Source organism: Labrus bergylta, chromosome 24 (assembly GCF_963930695.1).
Source record: "Labrus bergylta chromosome 24, fLabBer1.1, whole genome shotgun sequence".
Lineage (NCBI taxonomy): Eukaryota > Metazoa > Chordata > Actinopteri > Labriformes > Labridae > Labrus > Labrus bergylta.
The window spans coordinates 6645744-6672000 of NC_089218.1; the positions used below are offsets into that span (position 1 = coordinate 6645744).

Below are 26257 nucleotides of genomic sequence, written 5' to 3' on the forward strand. Positions count from 1 at the left end.
CCAATGTGTATTTACATAAGAAAGAAACACATTGTATTCACTGTTGCATGTTTCAAAATGGTTTGAACCATTTCTTGTGATGTTTAAGTTGCTGGGGAGAGACCACTGACCTAAGCTTTCTGGTAAGCTTGGGCCGGGTATCGCCATGCACCTGCACAAAAAGCAAGGATGCCAGGAAGAAAGGAGGTTAAGGCTTGTTGCTATTGTTGAGATGCTTCCAGTGGTTGGTCAAAAGTTTGTTTCTCAAGATACAGATAAAGTTTTTTAAATATCTCTAAATCTTTGTCTTTTAGAGGTCAATCCAATTTGGAATATGTCACTTTTTCAGAAATTAAGAAAGGTTAGTATGTGGTTTTTTTCTAAAATTTAAGGAAACAACGTAATTAGTTTAAACGTGGAGCTTTTAGTGAGAAACTTAAGCTACGTTTCCAGTATTTTATTTTTTCAGTAATTCAGTATTTGTGGACAATCAGCTGTGATCACAGCAAACTGTTTTTTCAGAGGAGGCAAATCTTAGCCAGGGGGCTACAGCACTGACACTATTGATCCAACATGGAATGATATTGTTAAATGACAGCCGTTCACTTGACCTTTAAGGGGTCCAGCCATTTCTGTGGACGGGCCTGATCACACTCAGAGTAAAAAAAAAAAAGCAAGTCAGTCGCCATACACGGAAAGAAAACACTCCGAGATCCCTTAAGAAGACAACTTTCTGTCTTCCATTCCAGTTACGTTGAGGTCATATTTATGCTGTACAACAATTTTGAAATAAGCTACAATTGGAATCTTTGATAAAAAAATAAAAAAAAGCAATTCAACGAGGATGGAAACACCCTGTCACACTACAAATTATGCATTCAACTTAAGTTCAAAGTTAAACTATTCAGTATGTGTAATAACACCATTTTGTATAGTTTTTATCTCTTTGTATTATTGTTATTAATATGGACGAAATACTGAATCAGTACGACCAAACCACTCATGGTTGATTTCTGAATTATTTGGCACTACATTATTTTATTTTAAGTGTCATAAAACACATGTAAGCCGATGAGTAACCTCATATTGTGTATGTTAAGATCGGCAATGTAACCATAGCTGTCAGATTTGGGGAAATAGAAGAATAAAATCACTTTAAATGTGTATGTTTAAATAAAGTAGGCTACAAGTACCTTATAACTTTGTTATACTGCTTATGGAAAGTTTTTATCACAAGGCTTACACACATTTTAATTACTGACCTACAGAAGGCCATGTTTCATTCATTCATTCATAGATTAGCCTATTTTATGTTGAAGGTCTACTATTTGTGGAAGTTGTAGTTCATGTGAAAAGACCCCAAACTAGCCCCGATCTGCGCATTTCATTTCAGGGCAGGGTTTTTTTTTTTTCCTGGCTCACAAACAGCCCAAGGTAGCGATGAGGCGTTCACGTACGTCCACAGCAGGTTGACCAAGCAGCGTTTTTTGGCCCCTGTGGTCAAACTGATCCCGACCGGTGTGAATGGCCCGCTCTCAAAGCAGCCAATGGCTGAACACCGGATGCGAGATATCCGCTGCAACAACAAGCGCTCTGTTCCCCCCACCACCCCCCACCACCCCTTCAGCTTGACGCCATTTACAGCCCAAAGCCCGACCTCCCCTCCGGAAAGAGCAAAACACACACTCTCACACACACACACACACACACACACACACACACAAGCACACACACAAGAAAAAGTAGACTTGCAAGCCTCCCGAGCTTTAAGGAACAAACACACGGGACTGAAACAACTTCTAAACTCGGAGTTTAGCCGCTTGCGTCTCTACCTCCTCCTCCTTCTCCTTTCTTCTTCTTCTTCATCTTCTTCCATTCAGAAAAAAAAAAAAAAAGACTTTAGAGAAGAAGTCTGCGTCTGAGTGAAGTTTTAATGCCTCGTGCAAAACATGGGATTTACTCGCTAGAGGTGCTCTGAAGAAAAATGCGTCCGTGTTGGAAACTTCCTCAATGGGATGTATCGACGACTCGCCGGACTAAGCTGCTGATAAAGGGACTAAACTATCTCTCTATTTGGATTTATTTCACCTAAGCGGGAGCCAAGAGCGTCGAAAGCACGGTGTGTACATGTGCAGCTTTTCTGCAAACACTTTGCTGTGTTGGAGAAAAGTTCCACGCATTTCTGCGTTATTGACGTGCTTGTTTACACTGTTTTTTTTTGTTTGTTTTTGTTTTTTTTACACGTTTGCATCCAAATAGTTTTCAGCATAGCCCGACTCTTCCTTTGACTCAAGCTCGTAATTTTAGATTAAATGTTGTAATTAATTAATTAAGTTAATTGAAATGTTGTGAACGAGGGTGCTGTCTGACTCTCCCTGACACATTTTCACATTATTATTATTATTATTATTATTATTATTAACCCTAACTTAAAAGAGAAAATGCTTTTAATTTAATCTAAAATAAGGTAATTATGCTCAGGTGCAGTGTCATAACATTGCTTATATATTTGGTGAGGAAATGTGAAATGGTGCGTTTACGTGCACTGTTCACGTAGCTTACTCTTTTTTTTTTTATTACACATGTTTTGCCCTGTACTCATATTTGCAGTAGAATTCTGCCGCAAAGTGGGAAAAACTGACGTATCAGAAACCGGATGCGTCGTTGAATTCATTTACCTGAGCACGCGGACTTTTAATTAGACTTTTTTTTTTTTTTTTTTTTTTACCTTTCCCCCCTAACTCTAGCCTGTGATTTGTATCTGACGCCACCCGTTTGCTGCTGTGTACTTCTTTAACCCCCACTTCACCCCCACCCACTGTGGCCGACATGGCCTGCATGAAGGCCCCGTAAGTAAATGTGGAGGGGGGGGGCCTTAAAACCCCCCCACCCCCACCCCCCAAAACCACTAACATCTTTAATTTGAGCGTGCCTGCAAGCCCTTCATTTGGAGGAAGAGAGAGAGGAAAAAAAAAAAAAGCTCATAAATCCCAAAGAAACCCCCCACCCTTGAACACATCACTCACACTTAACATAGACTCTTTCATGCCCCCAACTTTTTTTTTTTTTTAATCTTGTCACTCATCTGCTTTTGAAGAGTGTCACAATGTAAAATGTGTTAGAATGGGGGGAAAGTTTGCTGCAGGCCACTTTTAATTCAACAAACAAAGCCCCTACTGTATTGTCATTGAAAGGGGGAAAGGGGGGGGCTCACAACCCCAGCAGAGGCATTTGAAAGCTAATTACCTCAAGGAAGAAGAATTAAGGGCACTGCTGTCAGTTTCTTTTCTTTGCTGTGATATGTTGGTGAAAACACGGCTGTGCATTTGAATATGTTAGCATATTGCTCTGTCATCCTGCGTTAGCCTCCATGAGATGAATCAGACTGATAATAACCGATCTGGAGATGTGAGTGCATGAAGATAAGCGGCCTCTTTTCCTTTTTTTTTGTTTTGTTAAAACTTCCATTTCACCAGTTGTTTGATATATTTTCGAATCAAACATATTTTACAAAATGCAATTCTGTAGTCGACTTTTACAGGCAATCTCACGCAAACTTTCAATGTCAGTTTCAAATGTCTTCCCTCGAGCTGTTAACAAACACAAACGGAAAGATAAATCAAAGATAATCGTGTGAATTATTCGGAATTTTACTCCTTAAACGTCTTGATTTTTTATTCTAAGTTGACTTCTTTGAATGTTTCATTAAAGTCCGACACACTGGCCTCATACGGAAGGCCAATTTTCATATTTGAGAAGCCGTAACGAGGAAATTACAAGACGCTGTTGTTTAAAAATGAAATAAGTATTCAGATAATTATCATTTAAAATTGCCGCACTAGCTGTAAAATCAATCATTGCGGCTGAAACTGGATTATTCCCTTAAATTAAGCTCGCCGTCAGTTATTCTTTTTGATTGTTTTAAGGTACTTTTGAAATTTTAAAGCTACAACGTGGAGTTTTTAGCTGGTTTTAAAAATGGACTGAAGTTAGTTCTGGTGTCTTTATACGACCTACAAAAACATAACAAAGCATCGGCCAAAAGATTTGTCATTTCTGTATTGTACTTTTTAAAGCCGGAAACTGCCGGCGGGGGTAGGGGTCGCTTTTTCCACGGCGAAGATTCTTCACGAGTGACATATTTGACAGTTAAAAGAAAGCAGGACAATATCGGCAGAGCGCTTTGTCCACAGGGGTTGCCAAAATCGACAGTAACTAAAAGTTAACGACAGGAGCTTTAAGTTGAGCCTTACAGATGCATATTAAGCAGCTGGTATACGCTGACATCGGGCCTATCAAAAGGATGCATCGCACCCGCATTTTAAGTTTCTGCACCCTCCATTGAAAAGACGGAAACAAATACTGTTAGTTATTTTTGTTACAATAGGTAAAACAGTAGCTCAGATCGTGTTTGTTACACCCATGATCTGATGGTCATGTGACCTGTCGGACATGAGGGACCCATGACACTTATGCCATTTTTCATTGCCGGTCGTTGTAGCTGCGCCCCCTTTAATCTCACATGCACCCTGAGTCATTTTGTTCCAGAACCGGGCCTGTGTATAGGTTTTCTTAGATACGACCATATGAAGCCTAGGAACCATTTTTCTATTCTCACTCGTTGGTCTCAAATTAGAGACATGACAAAAAGGAGAAAAAAAAGAGATACAATCAAAAGGTCCCAGGCCTGAGGTCGCGGTTGACAGTTGAGCGTCTTCAGCTCGCATTTCTGTCGATCAACTAATTGATACGTTTTTTTTTTTTTAGATTGGATTTCATGGCGGATATGCTGAGCAACTTGAAACACAGTTCTTTTAGTCACTATTGTGGGACAAAGGAAGTTTTTACTATCTTTTTAGCAGGGAAGCATACATCGAGGACAGCTTTTAGTTATATAATTAAAGCCTGGATTTGGATACAGCGGCAAACCTTTGTAATATGTTCAAGTAGCTGTTGGTGCAAAGGCAGAATTTAAAGTGAAAACCAGGCTCCAAAAGCTGACTTTAAAAAAAAGGCCCTAAAGGAACCCACCCCGGCTCCATGTGTTGCATCATTTGTTACATTTGTGCCGACCGTGCATGCCGCCTGTTAAAGTTGTTTTGATTCTCATTCTGATGAGCTCTACGAGTAAACACAACCCTACTCCCTGAGATGTGTCTGTCAGGCTTGCCTTGTTTCCATAGTGGTGCTTGTGCAGATATCGGTTATGATTTGCATGGCGATCATTTGCATGGCTCGTAACAGACGGGATATAAACTGTCGTTTTTCTCTTCGCAGGACTTCAGATGTGTCCCATGCCGGCCAGAGCAGCAGCCCTTCAGTCCCGAGATGGATTCCAGAAGTCAGAGCGACAGCGACGGGGGAGGAGGACACCGTGGCGGGTCGCCGTCATCAACCGGCTCGCTGAACAGGCACCGCGGCGAAGGAAGACCGCAACCCCAGCCTCCACAAACCCAAGATAGTCCGCCAGATTCCGGGCTGACCAACGGGCATCCGCCCCATACTCCGGCAGTGCTGTCTCTGGACGAGATCAGGATAACTGGGAGTAGTAATGAGTATACAGAAGGGCCAACAGTCGCCCAAAGGTCTCCAGCCTCTCTGCAGCGGCAGCAGAAGAACGATGTGGTTACTTCACCAGGTTCAAGGACCAGCGGGCTGCAGGAGACCCAGGAAGAGAGGCATAATAATCTCCTCAACCTGCATTCATTGACTCAGCATGGAAACACTTCCATCCTGCCTAGGGAAGGCGTGCTGCGATCGGCCAGTGATGACTCGCAGAGTAGCATCAGGACCAGTCAGGGGAGCGTTTCTTCAGGCCAGAGGCTCCTCAGCAGCCCGGCAGGCAGCAGCCAGATAATCAGAACGCAGCCGTCGCGCACAGAGCTGAATTCAGAAGAGCTGAAACCCTTGACCAATGAGTCCAGGGTCGTGGTTGCCGTGCCAGGCAGCAGAAGCTCTAAACATCAAGGTGTACACTCCACCAGGTGTAAAGACTGTGGTCGGTGCCTCTGCGCAGAGTGCAGGCGGGTGCTTCCTTACTGCTGGATGTGCGGCCGTCGGTGCATGTGCTCGTTGCAGAACATGGTGGAATACGGGACGTGCGTGTGCTGCGTCAAGGGCCTTTTCTACCACTGCTCCAGCGACGACGAGGACACGTGCGCCGAGAAGCCCTTCTCGTGCACGCAGCAGCACTGCTGCGCACGCTGGACAGCGGCGTCGTTCCTCGCCCTGCTCCTCCCGTGTCTCCTGTGCTACCTCCCGGCTAAAGGGTGCCTCGCTGTGTGCCAGAGCTGCTACGCCCGAGCGTCTAGACCAGGCTGTCGTTGCGAGAACCCAAACCGCATTCACTGTGAGGATTCTGGCAAGCCGGCATAGATGAGGTGGTGTTAAAAAAGAAAAAAAAAAAAGAAGGATGGAGAGACTCCATGATGACTGAAATTATGATATTTGGCCTTGTAGCTCTGAAGTCTTGTCTAGTGAGCAAATGATACTGTTGTGTTTTGAGTTTTCCGACCCGGTCAAACATGTTCTTGGACTTTCCGTTGAGGTTCATACACTCAGCCTAGCATCAAAAGAAGCGCTCCCACATGTTAAAAGAAGTATGAAGAAACATTCAACTACTGTTTTGTCCTTGAAAGAATTTCAGATATTCTATCGTTGCTATGAGAGTCCAAATGGATAGCCTTTTGTTTTAACATTTAATACAACTGATATGCTAAGAGCAGACTCCTGTTACTAACTGTATGTGCGGTAGTAAGGGGTATGTACGATAGAAACCAGTTAAAGAGATGTTTTATTTTTGTACATATAAGAATACTTCAACTGTGAAACGTTTCCGCCACACCAGAGGCGCCTGGATGACTCCACATTTCAATGAATCAGTCGTACACCCCCTGAAATGTACATCAATCATTTTAATGTCATTGACAAAGGTAAAGTCTTATCCCTTCTACTTGTAAATTGTACAGTGACCCTATATGAAAAGTTTATTTTCTAATTCTGACATTGCTTAGTGTAAAGTTAAAAAAAATATATATATTTATTTGAAGGTTTATTATTTTATAATGAAAATATTTATTTTGAGAAGGCATTGTTCATGTGTCACCTCTAATGTGGGCTTCTCTGTTGTGGCCGCAGATATTGAGGTGCCCCGTAATGAGTGTCAAAGCTGGATAGTTCACTATGAATTAGAAGACAAATATATTAACGTTTGAAATTAAACAACCTTGAAGTTTGACAGATTATTTTCCTGTTGTGGTTTTCCTTTTTGCACTGTCTTGTGTAATGGTTTCATCACTGTTTGCAAGGAAAGTCTCCTGCTGTTAGAGATGCGTGAACTAGAGCTCGACCGATTTACCGGCCAGCGGATAATATCGGCTGATATCAGCATATCCGGTGAATATTGGTTTCGGCTTATTTTATCATGTATATGTGCCGGTATTTGAGGGATCAACACAATGACTTTGTCAATTTTAATCTATATGTATGGATTTCATAGATCTAAAGAGGATATCAGCATTTTTCTCCCAAATATCGGTATCGGCCCCAAAAATATTATGTCGGTCGGACCCTAGTGTGAACGTCCAACTCAGAAGATTTCTGGGGTAGTCTGCCTGAAAATCCCTTGGAGTGCACATGTGAAATCAGCTTTTGTCTGGGATTACTATTTGGTCTTCTTCATGTGGTTTCAAACAGACATACAGCCACAACATAAAGCCACAAATGTACAGAAAGAGATTAACTAAGCCTACTATTACACTCTGGAATGACTTCAAGTTCATTCATACACATTCCTCAGGATCCTGCAGATACTTGGCCCCTTTTTTTTTTTTTTGCTCTTCTTTTTTTTCTTAAATCAAAGGTCTGTTCAGGAATTCTTTGGTTTTGAATGTCCCTGCAGGCAAAACTTCGCCTGAAACATAAGCCCCTGACACTTGTTGACAGCATACGGACGTGTTTGCGGCACGGTATGCATTCAGAGCCATGATTGACGCGCCGGGGCCCAACCTGCGCTTACTTGTTTGTTATTCAACCCAAGTCTTCACTGACAAGGGGGGGGGGGGTGGTTGCTTTCCTAAATTATCAACTTTCACCTATTTTAGAGCATCGGGTACAGGGAAACATAACGGGCGGAATCCCATTAGAGAGCAAAAAGGGAGAGTTGATCTTGTGTTTAGTTTTATTTTTCCAGTCGCAGGCCTTCCTCTACCCCCCTCCATTGTGTCAGCTGTGAATAAAGAGGGAAAGGGTGGATGCGGAGGAGGAGGAAGGGGGGGTGGGTTGTTAGGAAGAGGGAGCGCAAAGGGTTAAAAGCATCACTTTAAATGACAAAGACCTAACAGTTTACCCCCGTATTCAGCCCGGCATGCATTCATCCTGTTTTCAATAGTCAGGGGGTCATTTTGGCTCCCCAACGCTCCTCTCAGCTACCTGCTCCTACTTGGTATTCCCATAGGGAGATGGTAGGCTTTTTTGGGGGGGTTGGAAGGGCAATCAGTTGGATGTGTTGAATTAAAAATAGCCCATACAAATAAGGCAAAATAAGGTTTATCTTCCATTGTGTGATTGGAAAAGAAGTGTCTCAGGGATTACAACCTTACAGTACGCGGTTTTCCATTTTATACTCACAGGTTTGTTCACTTTTTTAAATTGGAAGTCTGTGAGAAAAATGCTCAGCAGAAAAAAAAAAAGCCCTGCAAACTGAGTCGTGTTTGGAAGCAGTTTCTCAACAACAAAAAAAAAGCCCCTTCCTGAGTTCTCACTTGTGTATTTCTTTTCTTTTTCCTTTTTTTTTTTTTAAACTAAAGGGGTTTCCTGGCCAAATGCTGAGCAGCTATATTAGGTAATTTATAAACTGTTGCAAGTATGAAGAATAACAATAAGGCCTCTAAAGCTGTTTCTTAAATGCAGCTCTTTCTCCTAGCAAAAGTACAAACCACAATAGAGCTCAAGAGCGTGGTTCCGGAAGTAAAAATCACTTCCTCCATAGACGATTTGACTATTAGCCATGATGTCATAACCATCACAGGTAGACTTACCAATGAGCTAACTGTGTGTAAAACGATGGTATATGCTCCTGTAGGAGACACAATTTTGTATATCACCCTCGTTGTAAGAAAAACATGAAGAACTACACTTCCCACGATCTTAAGAGTGTCACAGCATCGTCTCGGATTGGTGGAGCTTGCTGTTACCATGGCAATGTTTCTAGCTAGTTAGTTAGCTAACACGACATGTAACGTTATGCAGCAGTGAATGTTATTTGTATTTCAACAACACAAACTACAAGATAGTACAACACTTCTATTAACGGTATAAACACTAGAAAAACCACAAAAGTTGAATTTAAGAAGAAGTGATATCATGTGCAATGGATTGTGGGAATGGTAGTTCATTAACTGGGGATTAAAATCATGCACACAGTCTTGTACCTTTGCCTTTTTCAATGCTATTTTGGCGCCGAATCAAATGTATTACAGTCATGAGTAGTGCGGTAGCTGGTTGTCATGGTTACAGGCTTCAATCTCGATGTAAGGATACAAATCGTATGGGGAAATTTACTTCCGGAACCAGAGTTTGCCGAAAAAGTGGGCGGTCACTGTTCAGCCGTATTAACAAATGCAATTTTTAAAGGACCTCTTAAAAGGGACATGGGCTGGAAAAAATGTAGAATTACATTTCTGTTGTGCACCACAAACCCTGCCGTGCTCAAGAGAAACTTTCTTGTGCTCTCCAGAGTGCCAGAAACTGTGTCGTGCTCACAGGATAGTATCTGTTGCGCACAAGAAGGCTTCTGGTGCACACCTGAAGCTTAAATTTTAACATCTCTGCCCATGCTCCCCTCAGGGGCCTCCATGAATTTGCATTGTCCGACTTAAAGCAGTTTAATGTTCCATGCAGCCCACCTAGTGAAACACTGCAAACTCGGACGTATTCAACCAATAATGATTTAAAAAAAAAAAAGATTGCACAAAAATGATAACGACGAGACACAGAGAGAGAGAGGTTATGTATTTTCTCAGCATTCCCAGTGATTTGGCAGCAGTGAGTAAAAGGGGCAGAACAAGGAGGAGGAGGGGATGTGGAGAAAAAAAAAAAAAAGGGCCCCAGAACGGCTCCCTTTGTTGGTTTTAGCCGCTGTGGCCCCTGCGGCTCATGGCGGCTGTGGGGCAGAGCGGCCTATTCACCCTGCTCACCAAGGCAGAACGCAGCACAGGAAGACAGGAAGGAAGCGAGGCTATTCTTCATGGACGCATTGTCTGCGTGTCTGACGGCCAGGCTTAAGCAATCAAACAGCTCTGTGTGTGAGTGCGAGAGCGAGAGAGAGAGAGAGAGGAAGTGCAGGGCAGTGAGGGAAATATGGGCATCCCATAAAAACATGCTTTCAATTTGATATTTTAAGCAACTGTTAAAAATATAAATCTACTTAATATATAAAGGACAGACTTTCTATCTTTGCAAAAAAAAAATCAGAGAATCATTTGGATTTATTTTTCCTGTTTTCCCCTAATGAAAAAAAAAACCTTAATCTTTATTGAGTTTTAAAGGTGTTGCTTCACTAACTAAGACCACACCAAGAAAGATATTGAGTGAGAATAGTTTATTGGAATGTGCATGGCAGAGATCGAAAATGATGAGTGAGGTTGGATGATGGGAAGATTGAGGGTGGATGGATGAAGAAGGTGAAGTTTAGGGTGGAGGAAAGGAGGGCTGAAGGTCAGGGTGGAGGGATGAATGGATCAACGTAAGGGTCGGGGAGTGAATGGAAGAAGGATGAAGGACTTGTGTCAGCTGATGTAGGTACAACGTGAGGAAGACCAGAGGGAGCCGACTCTTTGTTGCTGTCTGTATGCACCCCCGTGGTTCCTGTATTTAGAAGAGAAGTGACCAAACACAGAGGGGAGTATGGGGGGGAAGGAATGTGTAATGAGCTTCAGAGGAATAGGTGGCTGTGGCTTAGTGGTAGAGTCAGTCGTCTCGATCCCCAGCTCCTGCAATTATATGTCCGATGTGTCCTCGGGCAATACACTTAACCCCAAGTTAACATGTTGAGGTGAGTCATTTCTAGTCTTCTATTAAAAATCGCTTTTACACAAAGCAAGTCACAGCTACCCATCTTCACCCATCCACACACTGATGGCAGAGGCTGGTATGTCAAGAATGAGTATTACTAATCCCATTCAGACCGACGACCAACTGAGTCAAGGCCGACTCTACCAACTGAGTCACGACCAACTCTACCAACTGAGTCACAGTCGCCCCAATGTTTGAGAGGAATTCTTAAATTGTAGGAATTTGTTTGCAAAGGGCACGACTGACCTCTCATAAGTGTTTATTGACACATGTGTTTGTATTTGGCGATGGGTGTGGGAGCGAGACAGGGAAAAAGTTTGGGAACAAGTGGTCCTAGTGAGTTTTAAGCCCAGCTCGACTTAACGGTGCATGTAATCGCGCTGAATGCCTTTTCTAGCAGGCCTGCCCAGGATGCAAGACAACCAGGGATGTAGATAAAACTAACACAGAAATCTATCCAAAAACAGTCTTTAAGTTTTTTCCATAAATATAACGAGGCTTCCATTTGTGTTGGAATGCTAAAACACTTTTTTTTTTAGGTTGTCCACTTTAATGTCAAACAGAGATTCAGAATCTGCTGAGTGGAAAATCTTGCTTCTGTAATTCGCAGCAGAAACTTTTTTTTTTTTTTTTTTTTTTTTTTTCACACTTCCGTTTGTCGAGAGAACGCTCATCAAATCTTCCCATCGTGGTGGATAATCTGTCTTAAAGAGGCTGGCCTTTTACACCGCGGTGAAAGACTAGACAATGTTGAAGACGACATAGACGTGCACATATTTGAAGTTACGCAACATTGAAACCACAATTTTTTTTTTTTTTTTTTTAAGAATTTTGCGATAGAGATATCATGCCTGGAATCGCTTGTTTCTGAAAAGTCCGTTCACCACATCAGCAGGGGTGTCAAAAGAGGCTACAAAAAAAAAGAAGCACACACCGTTCTTTGATCTACTGGTGAAAACGTTTTCTCAGAAGCTGAATTTTTTTTCTTCTTGTTTTTCCGATGTGGGCGGCTGAGATGAACACTCGCAGAGCTCAAACCACCCACGTGACTGGTGGTTTAACTTTCCACTTGAGTTTGTCCTCCACTACTGTCACTTATGTAGTCAGCCGAAAAACATAAAGAACGTGTAAATGCAAGAATAACGCAGCGATTTGACATATTTAAATGATACGTTGAACTGCATTTGTAGAGCTCTATAAGGTGAATTACAGGGCACACCTGAAGTTCAAAAATCTTATGCACCCCCCCCCCCCCGGTTTTAGCTCATTGACAGCTGAACTACTGTTATGCCTTGAAGGAAGAAGATTACAGCAGCCAGGAAGGTAGCAAATAAAGGGAACGAAAGAGACACTAGAGAGTGTCACAAAAGTTTAGTGGGTGTGAAGACGGTTAGCCGGTTAGCATAAGAAGCTATATGTGCATGTGGGCTAATGGTAATATATGCGTGTGTGTTCTTGCACACGTGTGTGTTTCTGTCGGCACAATCAAGTCTTTCGCCCCCCGAAAATCAAGCCTGACTGGAGGCCTAAGTCTAATAGCGGCACTTAACTTCAATCCACCACAGGAAGTTGGCTCATCTGCGCACACACACACACACACACACACACACACACACGGTCCGTTGCTGACAGCCAGTGGATATTTGTTGGCGACACCGTGGCTGCAAGGCTCTTTACAGCTTAGCGGCCAATTGTTGTTCACCCAGATATACACACACACACACACACACACACACACACACACACACACACACACACACACACACACACACACACACACACACACACACACACACACACACACACACACACACACACACACACACACACACACACACACACACACACACACACACACACACACACACACACACACACACACACACACACACACACACACACACACACACACACACACACACACACACACACACACACACACACACACACTTAGAGCTCAGAGCTTCAGTTGTTATCCTGAAAGGCAATCCTGATCCCTGCACTACACAGTGGGACAGACACACATAAAAAGAGGAATTAGTGCGGTCTGACAGCTCACTATACCACATCCCATTTACTGTGTGCTATGTGTGTGATGGTGGCAATTATGTGTGTGTGTGTGTGTGTGTTTTGGTGAGGGGTTGTGTGTGTAATCATTTACAGACTTAGGAAAGTAGAGAAAGACTTACAGCTCTGTCGGGGGGGAAAGCAGAAATGTTGTTTATTTAGCTTCAGTAAAATAGTGAAGACCTTGCCTGATAAAAAGGGGGATTGACTTGGTGATGCTCTGTGAGGTATTTACTGAAAATACATTTTCAAAACATCGGTAGTGCTGCCTTAGCTAGTGTTGTAGTACTTGAAATTGGTCTTAAGACCGGTCTCAAGTCCACTTTTTGAAGGTTTCATCTCAGAATCAAAAGCATTTATACTCTGCCCCCATCTCAGCCTGGCCGGCCGACTCCACTTTTAAATCAAGACCACCACTGAAAGGCGTTTTGTCAACTCAACATGCACATCCCTATTCTAAACCTCAGGGTTGGGGGTTATAGGATGTATCCCAGAACATTTGTGAGATGATTGTCAGGGTTCTCCTCCATGTATCACTCAAATCTATTTCCATATTTGAGCTTTTTTTAGGGGCACATTTGCAAGCCAACTTCTCCTTTTTCATTCCCCCATTCAACATAGTCACATCATACAACTCTGTACCTGAATGGTGTCATTGAAACCTGGTTTGAATTATTCAAATGACAACACAAGGACAAATGGCAAGGACATTTGCAAGTCAAATTGACATGGACACAACTCGTGCCGTGGATGGAAAAATGATACAGCAGGCATCAATTCAACACATACACGCACACAAGTCAACTCAGCCGTCAAAAACAGGAAGATGTAAAACCTGATGAGGGAATGTCCTCTTTCCTAACTGCAAACTCACCATTGTGCCAGAGTGTGCCCCTGCCAAAACAGACATACTAAGCCATGATCAACTTGCAGCTCCATAAAAAAACAAATTCATGATGCTTATGCGAAGTCTTGGCGGTTAACGGTAAGACGACTCAGGATACATTTGGACACGATTGGCCACTACCTCTCCCAGTATGGGTCACAGTATTTACTCTGTATAACCAGTCAACTTGGTGTAGGGCAGTGTTACCGCAAGTTTTCCCAATTAGTTTTTTTGTTGGTGTCACATAAGTTATAACAATATGAAGATGAACGCTTGTTTGAGGGCACCCTTGTGAATTCTTGCCTATGGGGAACCTACAGACAGCCCTGTTTCCACCAAGCTGTCCGATTCAGTATGGTACACATTTATTGGCCGTCAAATGTTGGGAATGGTAACAAAATAAGGGATCCATACAGTCATACTTTTTTGGTACCCTTCTGTTGGGGTGCCAAGGATACCGATCCGACATTAAAGGGTCCCTTAGTCAATGTGTCCCGTTCTTCTTGAACATTTAGCTTAATTAATAGCGGGCTACAATGTGTTGGGCTGCTATGATGTCACACTATGACATAGCTAACGCTGCTATCTCCGAACTGTACCAAACTGTACTGACCCAAACCGGACCCCTTGGTGGAAACGGGAGTAGAAAACGCCACTGCCCTTTCATACCTCTTGTGTTGTCCCAGCCAGATTCCCCTTTTATATAAAATGATTTTAGATACAGTAATTCTAAAGAATCCTTCAATGAAAAGAGATTGGCCTAGGTCTAGGGACTTTGATGGAGACATTTCTGAGAACGACTGAAGGAGAGTCTCCCAAGTCAGTGGGACTTTGGTTTGGCAAGTCCCCAAGCAACATTTTTAACCATCTTCCTTTTTTTGATTTCAACATAATAGAGCCCAGAAGTTCAGTTCAGGATATACCATTAAGTTTGGGAACAGGTTTTCTTATCTGTTATTTTTGTACTCATTAAAACGGAGTGTTCTTCAGAATGGTTTAATTCTGCATACTATCAGGAGCCGGCCTGTTAAATCTAAGATTTTCTACACTTAGATAATGTGTTGCTATGCGAAATCAGGTGAACCAGAAGCAATGACTTGCCTTAAAAAGTATGTTGTGGCTTTGTACTCTTGCTTTTCAAACCTCTGAATGAGGTATTATCTTGAGTTGTGAACCACAAACTGCTTGCTTGTAAAATTTGTAAAAGAAATTGGGGGAGGCATTACATGGTGACTTCCTCTTTCTTGTTGTGGACTAGTGAGCACTTGTGATTACTGCTTTCCCAATATTTGCATTGATACAAAGTTGTTTTAAAAGTATGTTACATTTCGGCTGTTTTAAGGTAAAGGTATGTTATCGTGTGCTTCTTAAGTGTAAGTTTTTGCTGCTCTCTCTGCTGAAGGAAATTGATCTCTTAAGTCTGCCAGGCGGCCATGACACCACTGCTCTTGTTACCATTCTCAGGTGCAGCTCGCCGACAAGCTGATGATGACAGCCAATCTGGGCCAGAGTATGTGTTATGCACATGTGAGTCCATGATGTGCACATGAGAGCGCGCTAATGTGTTAGTTTCCCCTGACCGAAGACAGAAATTTGTCAATGGCTGCAGAGATTGTTGGCATACCTGAGATTCCTCCAGATTCCAAACATCCAGTGACAAGGGAGGAGGGAGAGGGAAAGCATGTGAGAGAGGCTTTCAGCCAAAGGTAGCTGCTCTGAAACGGGCAGGTGCAATATTTCACAAGATAAAGACTCCTCTGTTTAGAGAAACATGCTGCTTTACATCGAGGATATGCATCGAGTATTTTAGAGGCAGCAGAAAGGTGAAACTATGGGCCGCATATCCAGTAGCTCCATCCCTGTCGTATTTAATATTTTTGTGGTTAATTTGTAACAAATGTTTCATGTCATGTACGTCTTTGTAACCTGCTACTGGATGCTTTGAATTTCCCTCGGGATCAATAAAGTATCTATCTATCTATCTATCTATCTATCTATCTATTCTGGGATTTTGTGTTTTTCATCCACATGAGCCAAAAAGACACTTTCTGCCTTTTCTCGGCCAAGAAGGCACCAACTTCAACATTTATTTCACATTTCTACTACATATATGACCCAATGTCAATACAGATTCATGTTTCAACGGGTGAAGTATCCCTTTAAATATGACTTAACAGAGTAGTTCCTGAAGTAAAAATCAACCATAATGTCATAACCATCCTAGGTACTGTAGACTTACCATAAATAACTACACTACCCCACGATCATAGAATGTCACAGCGACGTCTCTGATTGGTGGAGTTCGCTCCACATGGAACATGGACCACCCAGTGACTTGAGGCTTGGATGCCATTTCTTTTACAATGTTCAGGAAAAGTTTTTTTTTTTGAAAAATGGAAAAAACAAGCCTATCTTTAATGTTCTGATTTGAGTTCGACTAAATGTGTGAAAACCAGGTCAAATGTTTAAAATTCCCCAATGAATAAATACAGTTTTGATTAAGTGATCTATGTTTTAATAAGTCCCATTCATGCCATATTACAGAACTCACCATATGTTCCATTTCTTATGTGTTTGTAGACCACTGGACAGAGATTGCCTCATTGCAAAGGACCCCAAAGCTAGAGAAAACAAGCCGCACACTTAACATGTCATTTCTCTGCGAGGCATCTTAAGAAAGTAGCGCTGCAGCTGGCCAAAAGCCAAAACCAACAGAATTCCTCGGGGCCTGGAATGCCTGCTTGATTAATATAGAAAACAGAGTCTCACTTCAGCTCGTTTCGGTTTAGAAGTGTGGCACTTTTCCTGCTCGTTAAATTTCCTTTCAAACGAGCGAGGCATGTTGGTCGTGACATGGAGACGGACTTGACCAACTACAGCCGCAGCACAGTTTTCATATTGGAGTGATATGATTAGCAGGAAGAGCCAGAGCTGATAAAACAAACGAGAAGTGGTTTTGGTTTAAACCATGATTCTGAGATAAAAGACGCAAAATGATTGGAAAATCAGCCAACAAGAGAATTTGTCAACTTCTCAATCTTAACTGGCTTTGTCTCATATAATGGCGGAAAAGTCAAAATCAATGCTTAAGTCTCCAAAGTCTCATGAACACAGCCATTTACATTGATCCCCCCCTATAAACCATCACTGGACAAATAACAAACATGGGAAATTCTTGTCCTTTAGGAATTTTGTAAGTTCTGCAGGTGATGGTATAGGCACGTATGCATGTGTGGAACGCTGTGTTTGTGTGTGTGTGCTTGCCCAAAGGAGGAAGTTCCTGTGGTGAGACGGTCTTAAGCTGAACACACATACACATACCACTGGAAAAGCTCTGGAAAACAACTTCCTGTGGTCACCTGCGCTCAACGACCCTGAAGAAAGAGACCCTTACAAACCGAAAAATCCCTGTCTCACCCTCAAACACACACATACTACCCAGGCTGTCGACATGGTTGTAGCCAGGCCTTGGCTGTGACACACCAGGTAATGAGGATGAATGAGGCCCTCACACAACCTTCTTCAAACAAGCATTTATTTTTTCACACATTTTTTCGCTTAAACTATAAAAATATCTCTCGAGTTTGTTGCGATACCTCTACATCATCTACCAATCACAATGGCGGTACAACAGTAACTGCATTAAGTTACTTAATTTGGCCGACCACAGATTGGAATGGGATACATTTCCCTCTTGGGCGCAGGGTATGGCCAATGAAATCATCATGCCTACTTGAGTTTTGCTTATTTTAACACTGTCGGTGGACTATTAGGTGTCCACGCCTGTGGGCAGGTTGAGTGGCTGCATTTAGGACAAAGTGGTTTTGTGTAATGTTGTTTATTACATTTGGGACATTTTATACATTTCTGAAAACAATTTAATGAAAGGTTGTATGTAGAATTTTAAAAGGATTTTGACACAAAAATATCTTAATAAAAGAAAGGGTTAGGGTTTGGGTTAAACCTAGGGTTGGAGATTAAATAAACCTATGTTATATTTATTTTTTAGTTGAATACTTACATTACCTTAAACAGTTATCAGAGCCTAAGCAGCCGCCATGACAGAGCGGCCATGACAAACACGACATGTTTATTAGAGCCCGACTGATAAATCGGCCTGCCGATAATATCGGGCCGGTATTATCATATCAAAGTGCGATATTACAAGATTTATTCACCAGTCAAATAGCATTGCACTTGATCATCGTTGTATAACCCTAGCAGTTCCCTCTCTGGATGTCACCAGCAGAGGGCGCTATTTGGATTACAACAAGCATTATCACTGTCCGGAGTGAAACAGTGATGCACGTACATTTACTTTCCACAAGTGTTTGATAACCGCATTGGAGGGATCGACACGATAAATATCTTGATCAATCTATCTATACAGATTGAAGGTAGATCTAAGAAATATCGGCTAATATATCGGTATCTGATTTTTTCTCTCCTTAAAGTCAATCTCGTATCGGACCCAAAAATCGCATATCGGTCAGGCCCTAATGTTTATCGTTTCCACAGAAACACCGGATCTTACATTAAAAACCGCTGCATAAGTATGCGGGAACTGCAACTGAAAGCTGCCATAGTGTTGCTGTGATAAAAAATGTCATGTTGTCGGTTGAACGGCAGCCAAGAAATTGAGGTCTGTGAGGCCACGCCCTCTAGTGGAGTTGAGTGGAAGTTGTGTAGGAGTGTATTAGTAGTGACATGTAGTTATCTATTTTCATCAGTGGCATTTCTAGAGTCTGTTGGGGCCCTGGGCAAAGATCAATAGGGGGCCCCTCCACCCGGCGTGCACCACTGTTGTGTCCGCGAGCGTCCCGACGCTTTCTCTTTCTTTTTTCTCTCTTATAGACGGATAATTCCTCGTCATCTTTCTTTGTAAATTTTTACTGACTATCTTTGGTTTTTCACAGCAATCATGCATGCGACGCTTAGCAGGGCAACATGAGTGATTGCTGTCAGATGGGGCCCCTTTAGGGAGCTTTCCTACTGTAGGAAGGGCCGCTGCTTTGGTTTAAGTTTGTCTGAACCTCAAGGGGGCCTCCCCCTACTGGTCTGGGGCCCCAAGCAGTTGCCTGCCCTGCCTGTTCACAAGCAGTGCCTCTGATTTCCATTCATAAAGGAATCACAAATGAGCCTCATGAGCTCGACAAAATAAATTCTGACTCTTTTGAATACTTTAAGGAATACCAAGACATCCTTTGTGATGTGGCCTTAAGAGTGGTTAGGTTTCTCTTTCTGTATATTTGAAGCATTTCTGTATATCCTCTCCACAGAAGAGGAAGTTTCTTATCAAGATTCTGGTCAAGCTATGAGTAATGTTACTGCGTCTTTAACCAAAACCCTGATATCCGGGGGTGTGCTTGTGTGTTTGTTTGTGTGTTTCTTGGAAAGGAAATCGGACTAAAGCTCCTTCATGTTTGGACTCAAACAGACACGCACTGTCAGAGACACCATCCCCGCACACACACACATAATAAACACACACTCCCAGCACACGCAGACTGCAGCTCTTTGAGGCCGAGCAGCGAGAGCGGCAAATGATCCCCGAAAAAGTTTGCTGTTGCTATCGACAAAGCAGCCTCTGTTCCTCATTTTGCGCCCCCCCCCACCCCCACCCCCACCACCACTGCCGCCCACCTCACCCTCCCGCCTCCTCCTCCTCCTCCTCCCACACATTTCATGCCTCCGCCCTCCTCTAACCCTCCGTTGCTTCTCTGTTCCTTCTCTTTTTCTGTGTCTATGCCCCCTCAGCCATGCTCCATCCGCTCTCGTCTTTTTAATTCAGCTCACTTCTCTTCTCTTCTCTCCTCGCAATTTTGGATGTAGGGCAGGAAGAAGGAAACAGCGCCAAGTTCTATTTGACAGGGGAGAGCAGGGGCTAAGGCTGCAGCACTTTTAGTGTATGTGTGTGATGCTGTGTGGTAACTAGAGTGAGGTGTAAAGGGAGAGCGAGGGCAGAGAGAGGGGACGGGATGGGACTTGTTTCCACATAGACACCTTTTAAAAGACTGACCATGCAGCAGATCTTCTATATCAATTGTTGGGTTTCTGAGGGATGCTGGCAACAGTCTGATTTTACTTTGTAAACATCTAATTCTGGAATATACAGGCCAACCCCCCCGCCCCCCTCCCCAATCCCACTCTGGCCTGCACTCACATTGCTCACGGCCCAACCCGGTCTGAGAACGGTCATCACATCAAAACACTGGATAGCCGCGGGTTTTTCCAAAGACCACTGAGTTTTCGGGGGTTTTATCCAGCTGACTCTGAATATTCTGCATCTGCCCAAATTTCAAGAAGACCCTCGATATTGGCGTTCGACCATTGGGAACCCTTTGCCCACTATTGTTTAAAATAATTGTCATTTGTCAAGGTTGCATCAACGAGGCTATACGTCATACCAGCTTAAGCACTCGCTCTGTAGACCAACAAACTGGACTTGAAGGGTCAAATGTGTTTGGGCAGTGGTGGAGCTAATGAGCAATATTTTAACCTTCAGCTGCTGATGGTGACCAACACCAGTCCAGATAAAAGTCTTGACTTAACAGCATGAAATAGCCAGAAACACAGAAACAAGGGAATGCTAACATTGCAACCTTATTTGTGTGATGTGGGAAAAGGCTATTGCGTGCGAGCATGAATGCTATTTCATCATACTAAAGTGATGTAGAGTCAATGTAGTGTTTACTGCTCCAAAGTGGTGAAAGGTAAATAGACAGGAGCAACTTGCCCAATGAAACATCGGACATGTTGCTGCAGGAGCTGGGGATTGAACCCCCAACCTTCTGGTTGAGAGATGACAGACTCCACCAAATGAGCCACAGCCCCCCCAAGTGGCCAAAAAAACTGAAGGTGGATAGTTATCCGTGTTAAAACTGTGTTTCATACTGGCCTGTTTTCCTTATTATTGGTCTAATTTTGATATAGATACAGGGGTGATGGCCAGGGTTGGATGCATTAATTGCTGGGTCCAAGGGGGGGAAACGAGGGGATGAGCAGAGGGGGGAGATTGTAGGTCAGAATGTAAAGTTGGAATTAATTAGGGCCCATCGCGGGGGCAAATGAATGGTTCATTGTTATCATGGACAGACACTGGAGGAGGAACAATCTGCACTTTGTGCTCTGGGTTCACCTCTCTGTACCCCCCCTTCGTTTTTCATTGGTTGAACACAACAATGTTAATGTTTCGGGGATGCGACTAAAAGAGGATAATATTTTGAATTTTGAATTTGTTAAACCCAACACAACATGGTAGAAACAGTCATTTTGTGAATACGTTCGACGTATATAAGCTACAATCGCAATGCAGGTACTTTTGCAACATATTCATACAATGTGCCAATTTATAGATACAGCCCAACTTTTATGATTGATAACATTACATGTACAGGCTGTCTGGTAATGTATATGAGTAGTAATGAAACTAAGGGCTCTGTTTGAACTCAGCAGAGGGGAGAATGGGACAGGCAGGTGGCTCTTATCTCTGGCAGTCTGCCGCGTGGAGACACTCAGTGCATTGTATTCACCCTCACTCTCTCTCTCTCTCTGTCTCTCTCTCTCTCTCTCTCACCCTCACACACACACACATACACACTCGAGCGAAGGCTGCCTGGCTCCGTCCCAACCATCTGCTGTGGAAGGACAGGAGCCTTCCACTCAGCAGCGGTGATGTATGGTGTCTGGCTGCTACTTGCCACCTCACCCTGCAGTCACAAGTTCAACACTTCATCATATAGAGCCACGAGTGGGTCAAACTCCAGCGCTAATTGCTTTGAATGCATCGAGTGTTTGAGTGCATGACTCGGCCAGCTCACTAAGAACTACAAGAGCAAAGCTTTCATGTTGGACTGGATTGAACTTGAAAGAAAATCCATATTACAAAATGCCAGTACATGAGTTAGTCTGGAATGGCTATGTAAGTCTTTGACGTCGGGTTTGGATGGAAATTCCAGTCCATTGGTTCCTAATCCTTAAAAATTGGGGAGTCCCTCATGGAGCCCCTCATGGAGCCCTGGATTTATTCAAGAACACTTGCATACTTGGGGGAGCTACTTTTAACAGCTCAGTTGGAAGGTTGGCTGCTCTAATCTCAGCTCCTGCAGTCACATGTTCAAGTTTTTCTTTGGTAAGACACATAACCCCATATTGCTACCGCTGCTACATCACCAGCAGAATGGGAATGGAATAGTACTGATTGGGCTGTTAGGCACTTTATGCAGCAGCCACATGCAATCAGTGTCCGAATTGGTAAATATGACTCGTAGTGTAAAAATCATTTACCAAGATGGCGGAGTCTGACGCTATGATGACACATGTACACTTTCCCACAGTGTGGTACCATTGATTTTGCTCACTGAAGTAAAGGGTAATTGAACGGCTGTTGGACCAATACCTATTATATTTATAGATTCATGATCCACAGAGGATGAATCTTAATGACTTTTATCATCCCTTTCCATTCATTTCTCTAGCAGTATTCTTTTTTTCCCCAGATTACCAAAACGCTCCAATAATCATGAACATGGTTCACAGTTTAGCTGCTTAACGCTGACTCTTTATTCTAACGTGATTGAGCTATCAAGTCAAACAACCCAAACCAATTGGAAAGACAAACCATTCTCCCAACTGGGGTTCCATCAGCTCCAGATTTATTCTGTCTTGGCCTTAAGAGATTCGTCCTATTGACTGCAGTCCTGCATTCGATCGCAACTGTCCGCAAGCAAATTTACCCACTAAGTGTTATTTATGTCGTCCAGCTAACGGAGATCCATGCATCAGAGAGACTGTAGGACAACCTTTCCTCCCCATCGACATCTTGATAAGTGGAAAATTGCGCCTGGAAATGGAGCTGGAGAAGGTTTACGGAATCTCTCCCCCCCTGCATAATTGCAGCCTCGGAGTTGGCCATAATTAATCTTTGAGAAAACTTGTCAAATTATTAATAGGGCCCTTAAGTGATGGCCCTGAAAGGAGGCCACTGTTCAGAGATGGAGGAAGAGGGAGCGAGGCTGTTGGAAGGGGTTGTTTACTGTGAAAATACCGAGAAGTTGCTCTCCAGGAGTTGAGCGACTCCACGTGTCAAGACTCTCCACACATGAAGGAGTTAAAGGGAATGTAGGTCCCTCCGGAAACCAGAGAGCTTAGACTCCAAACTTCAAATGTCATCGGGTAGAAAGTGAGCTGCTCTTTAGACACTAAATGGAAGACTGACTTGTCAATGATCCAAGCAGTTTAAGACTTTTTGGGGAAGGGTAAAAAGTTAATGTACAGAAATACTTGTGAGTTATTGACATCTCTATTTTCCAGTTAATGGGCTATACCTTTTACTCTCCCTGCCTCTCACCCAACCCCCAGATCCTGCTGAACACAACAATCATTGTTCACCAACTGGCCGCCTCACACCATCCCATTCACACTTTTGAATGTTAAAAAGTTTTTATTGATCTGCATACAAGAAAGGATGGACTACAAATGGATATATTTCAGGTTCTAGTTGGGAATATGTGACATGTAGCCACAAATCTGTTGTTTAGATTGTGTTTTAGAGCAACTGTAACGACCAAATTTCCCTCCAGGATTATTTCTGGTTCTCGTTCTGATTTCTAGTAATTTGCCAACAAAAATGGACTCAACTCAACTCAACTTTATTTATATAGCACCTTTCATACATAAAAAAATGCAGCCCAAAAGAACAGAATTAAAACACAAAGAATGTCAAATACAAATAATTGAGGTTTTAGTACTGACATGAAATAAAACGAAATACAATAACTCCTAATTAAAAGCCACATTTAAAAAGGCAGGTCTTCAGTTTGCTTTTAAAAACACCCATAGAGCTTTCTGTTCTGAGGTCCAGAAAAAAGTGGCCCCGCTTTTTCCATTCTATATTGTTGAGCCTCATCCGCTCAAAGAGAGTTCTAAAATGCTAAAATAATTTCCATTTCTTAGTTTAGCATTTTTGGATGGTTAGATTTTGCAGTTAAACACGATTTACAGTACAGCTGTGGTCAATGGGGACTCTACAGGAGTGTCAGTATTTAAAGATGCTGACCCTGTCTATGTCAGAGTTATTTTAGACGGTGGTTCTTAGGAACAAGCGATAAATGGTTTTGACGCTTTTAAAAGGAGGTGTTCGGACATCCAACTATGTCATGAAGTTGGACCATCAAACTATCAATTTGAAAAGACAAAATCCCAATCTTTCGGTCCCTCTGCACCTTTGTGAAGAGTGATCTCAAACCAATTCCCACACATATCAAGGCAAAATACTAATTTAACCGGCACTCAGGAGAGAACAATGAAATAAGGCCTTCAATTCACGATTCAGCTCGTCTCTATTTGAGGGCACTTTTTACCTTTCATACATCAGACAATCATTGATTCATTCCCCATCAAAGCAATTCAATTGAAATAAATGAGTGCACCAAACACGTTACAATGACAGCCGATTTAGTGATGATACAGCATGTGTGTGCTGAATGTCTCTGAAGAATTAAGTGCTTACTGAGGTCGGGGAAATCAAATGTTTAGGTATGATTAGGTATAGTCACAAGGTTACAAGCGTACAGGTTCACTGAAAAATGAAATGAAAACCTACCCCACCATTCAGCCAACAGCCAGGCTTGAGGACTGCCTTTTCCTGGGGAATCTCCTTGTAGCAATGCCCAGTTGTCCCTGAGGTTTGCTCCTTCAGCTCACCCGACCTGTTCAGGCAAACACGTATTCAACTTCACCAGCCTGCTCAACTTGTGCTCAAGCAGCAATTCAATCGAACTCTTTCATTTCAAAGTGATATTTTTGGGATGTCTCACCAAGTGTTCAAAGTCGTAAAAACAAATCCACAGCAGCAGCAGCAGCACATCAGCTCATCAAGGGCTTGAAGTCTCTGGTGATTGAGTGCAGAGGACAGCTTGTTAGCATGAGCTTCACTTAGCATGAATGCTATTTGAAAAGGAAGATTAGACTCACCACGTAGAGGGGAAAGGTCCAGCTTTGTCTCCAGGATCCACATTAGGACGTTTTCACTTCCAGAAGTTCAGAATGAGCGTCTTACTGACAGATGCTTTCATCCAATGAGACGATGTCATCAGTGTTGCACGGGACTATGTACAGAGGTAGCGTTCCTTAATCATTCCAACAACAAAAAAAAGTATCATCACTCATGATTTGTCATCATGTGTTTGGTCTCTCACATTTTCAAAATCGTTTGAAAAATGGCCACAGTGGGGTGGCACAAGCACTCTGACATCTCTCCATTAGTGCATCCTGTTTGAGCATGTCTATGCATTTCAGCATTCAGTATTAGGTGTGTAGCATGTTCAACAACAGAGTGTAAAATTGAATTTAGAGCCAGTTGTTGTCAGTAATAGGGAAAAAAAAAGAAAAAAAGAAAAGAAAGTGGCTGAGGGGAAACAACAACATCATGTGTCTGCTCTGACACCATCAAATACCCGGTGTATAATTTACACAGGAAGCGAGGAGCGACACCTGAGCTCTTCTTGTCAAGCGGCAGGACAGATGGTAACTTCAAAGATTTCACAGTCTGTCGCACTTTACCTGTGAGGGTAGCACTAACGTCAGGAACTCGCTAAATAGGACCGATTATATGATGCACTACGTGTCTTTACTTTAATGACGCCACCACAAGATGGCGTTGTTGTTATTTCTGAGATGAAGAGGGCAAAAGGGAGTTCCATTAAACTGGATCCTTTGGTCGTCTTTTTTCCTCCATGAAGATTCATGGCACTGCTGGAGCATGAAGATAACAGACCTCGTGCTTATTTTCAATGGGCCGCACTTACCCTGCAACATTTCAGCTGGAGTAAAAGCCTCCCTTAAAACCATTGCTGAGGAGTCTGTGTTCAACTGGTGCCACCTTGTGGTCAAAAGAAGGAATGGCATCAGTCCCACAATGTGAGGAGCAGAATCCAACTACCTATGGAAAATAATACCCAAGCTACATGTGGCTGCAGGAGGTTTGGGATTAAACCCCCAAATTTTCCAGTTGAGAGACGACCGACTCTACCACTGAGCCACAGCCGCCCATGAATTATGGGACGCAGTGGGTCATCATTTCTGGATTTTGGGTGAATTTCCCAACATAGAAATGGAATTCCCAAACATTTACTCGAGTAAAACTGATTTAAAAAAAACAAAAAAACAGAAATACTGTGAAACATATTGAAGTCATGCATATAAAACACGAGTATGTTTATTTACATTTACCACTTTATGACCAACTGATTT

At 42.8% G+C, this 26257-nt stretch overlaps 1 protein-coding gene across 1 annotated transcript; it reads left to right on the plus strand.

The window, feature by feature from the left end:
• Positions 1 to 1676: 1676 nt before the first annotated feature.
• On the plus strand, positions 1677 to 7223 carry spry2 (sprouty RTK signaling antagonist 2). Its single transcript, XM_029277397.2, has 2 exons — positions 1677 to 2098; positions 5257 to 7223. The coding sequence occupies exon 2, from the start codon at positions 5308 to 5310 to the stop codon at positions 6352 to 6354; it is 1047 nt and encodes a 348-aa protein (XP_029133230.2). The 5' UTR covers positions 1677 to 2098; positions 5257 to 5307; the 3' UTR covers positions 6355 to 7223.
• The last annotated feature ends 19034 nt before the right edge of the window (positions 7224 to 26257 follow it).

Coding starts and splice junctions, on each gene's coding strand:
- spry2 (XM_029277397.2), top strand. CDS start 5,308: ATGGATTCCAGAAGTCAGAGCGACAGCGACGGGGGAGGAGGACACCGT.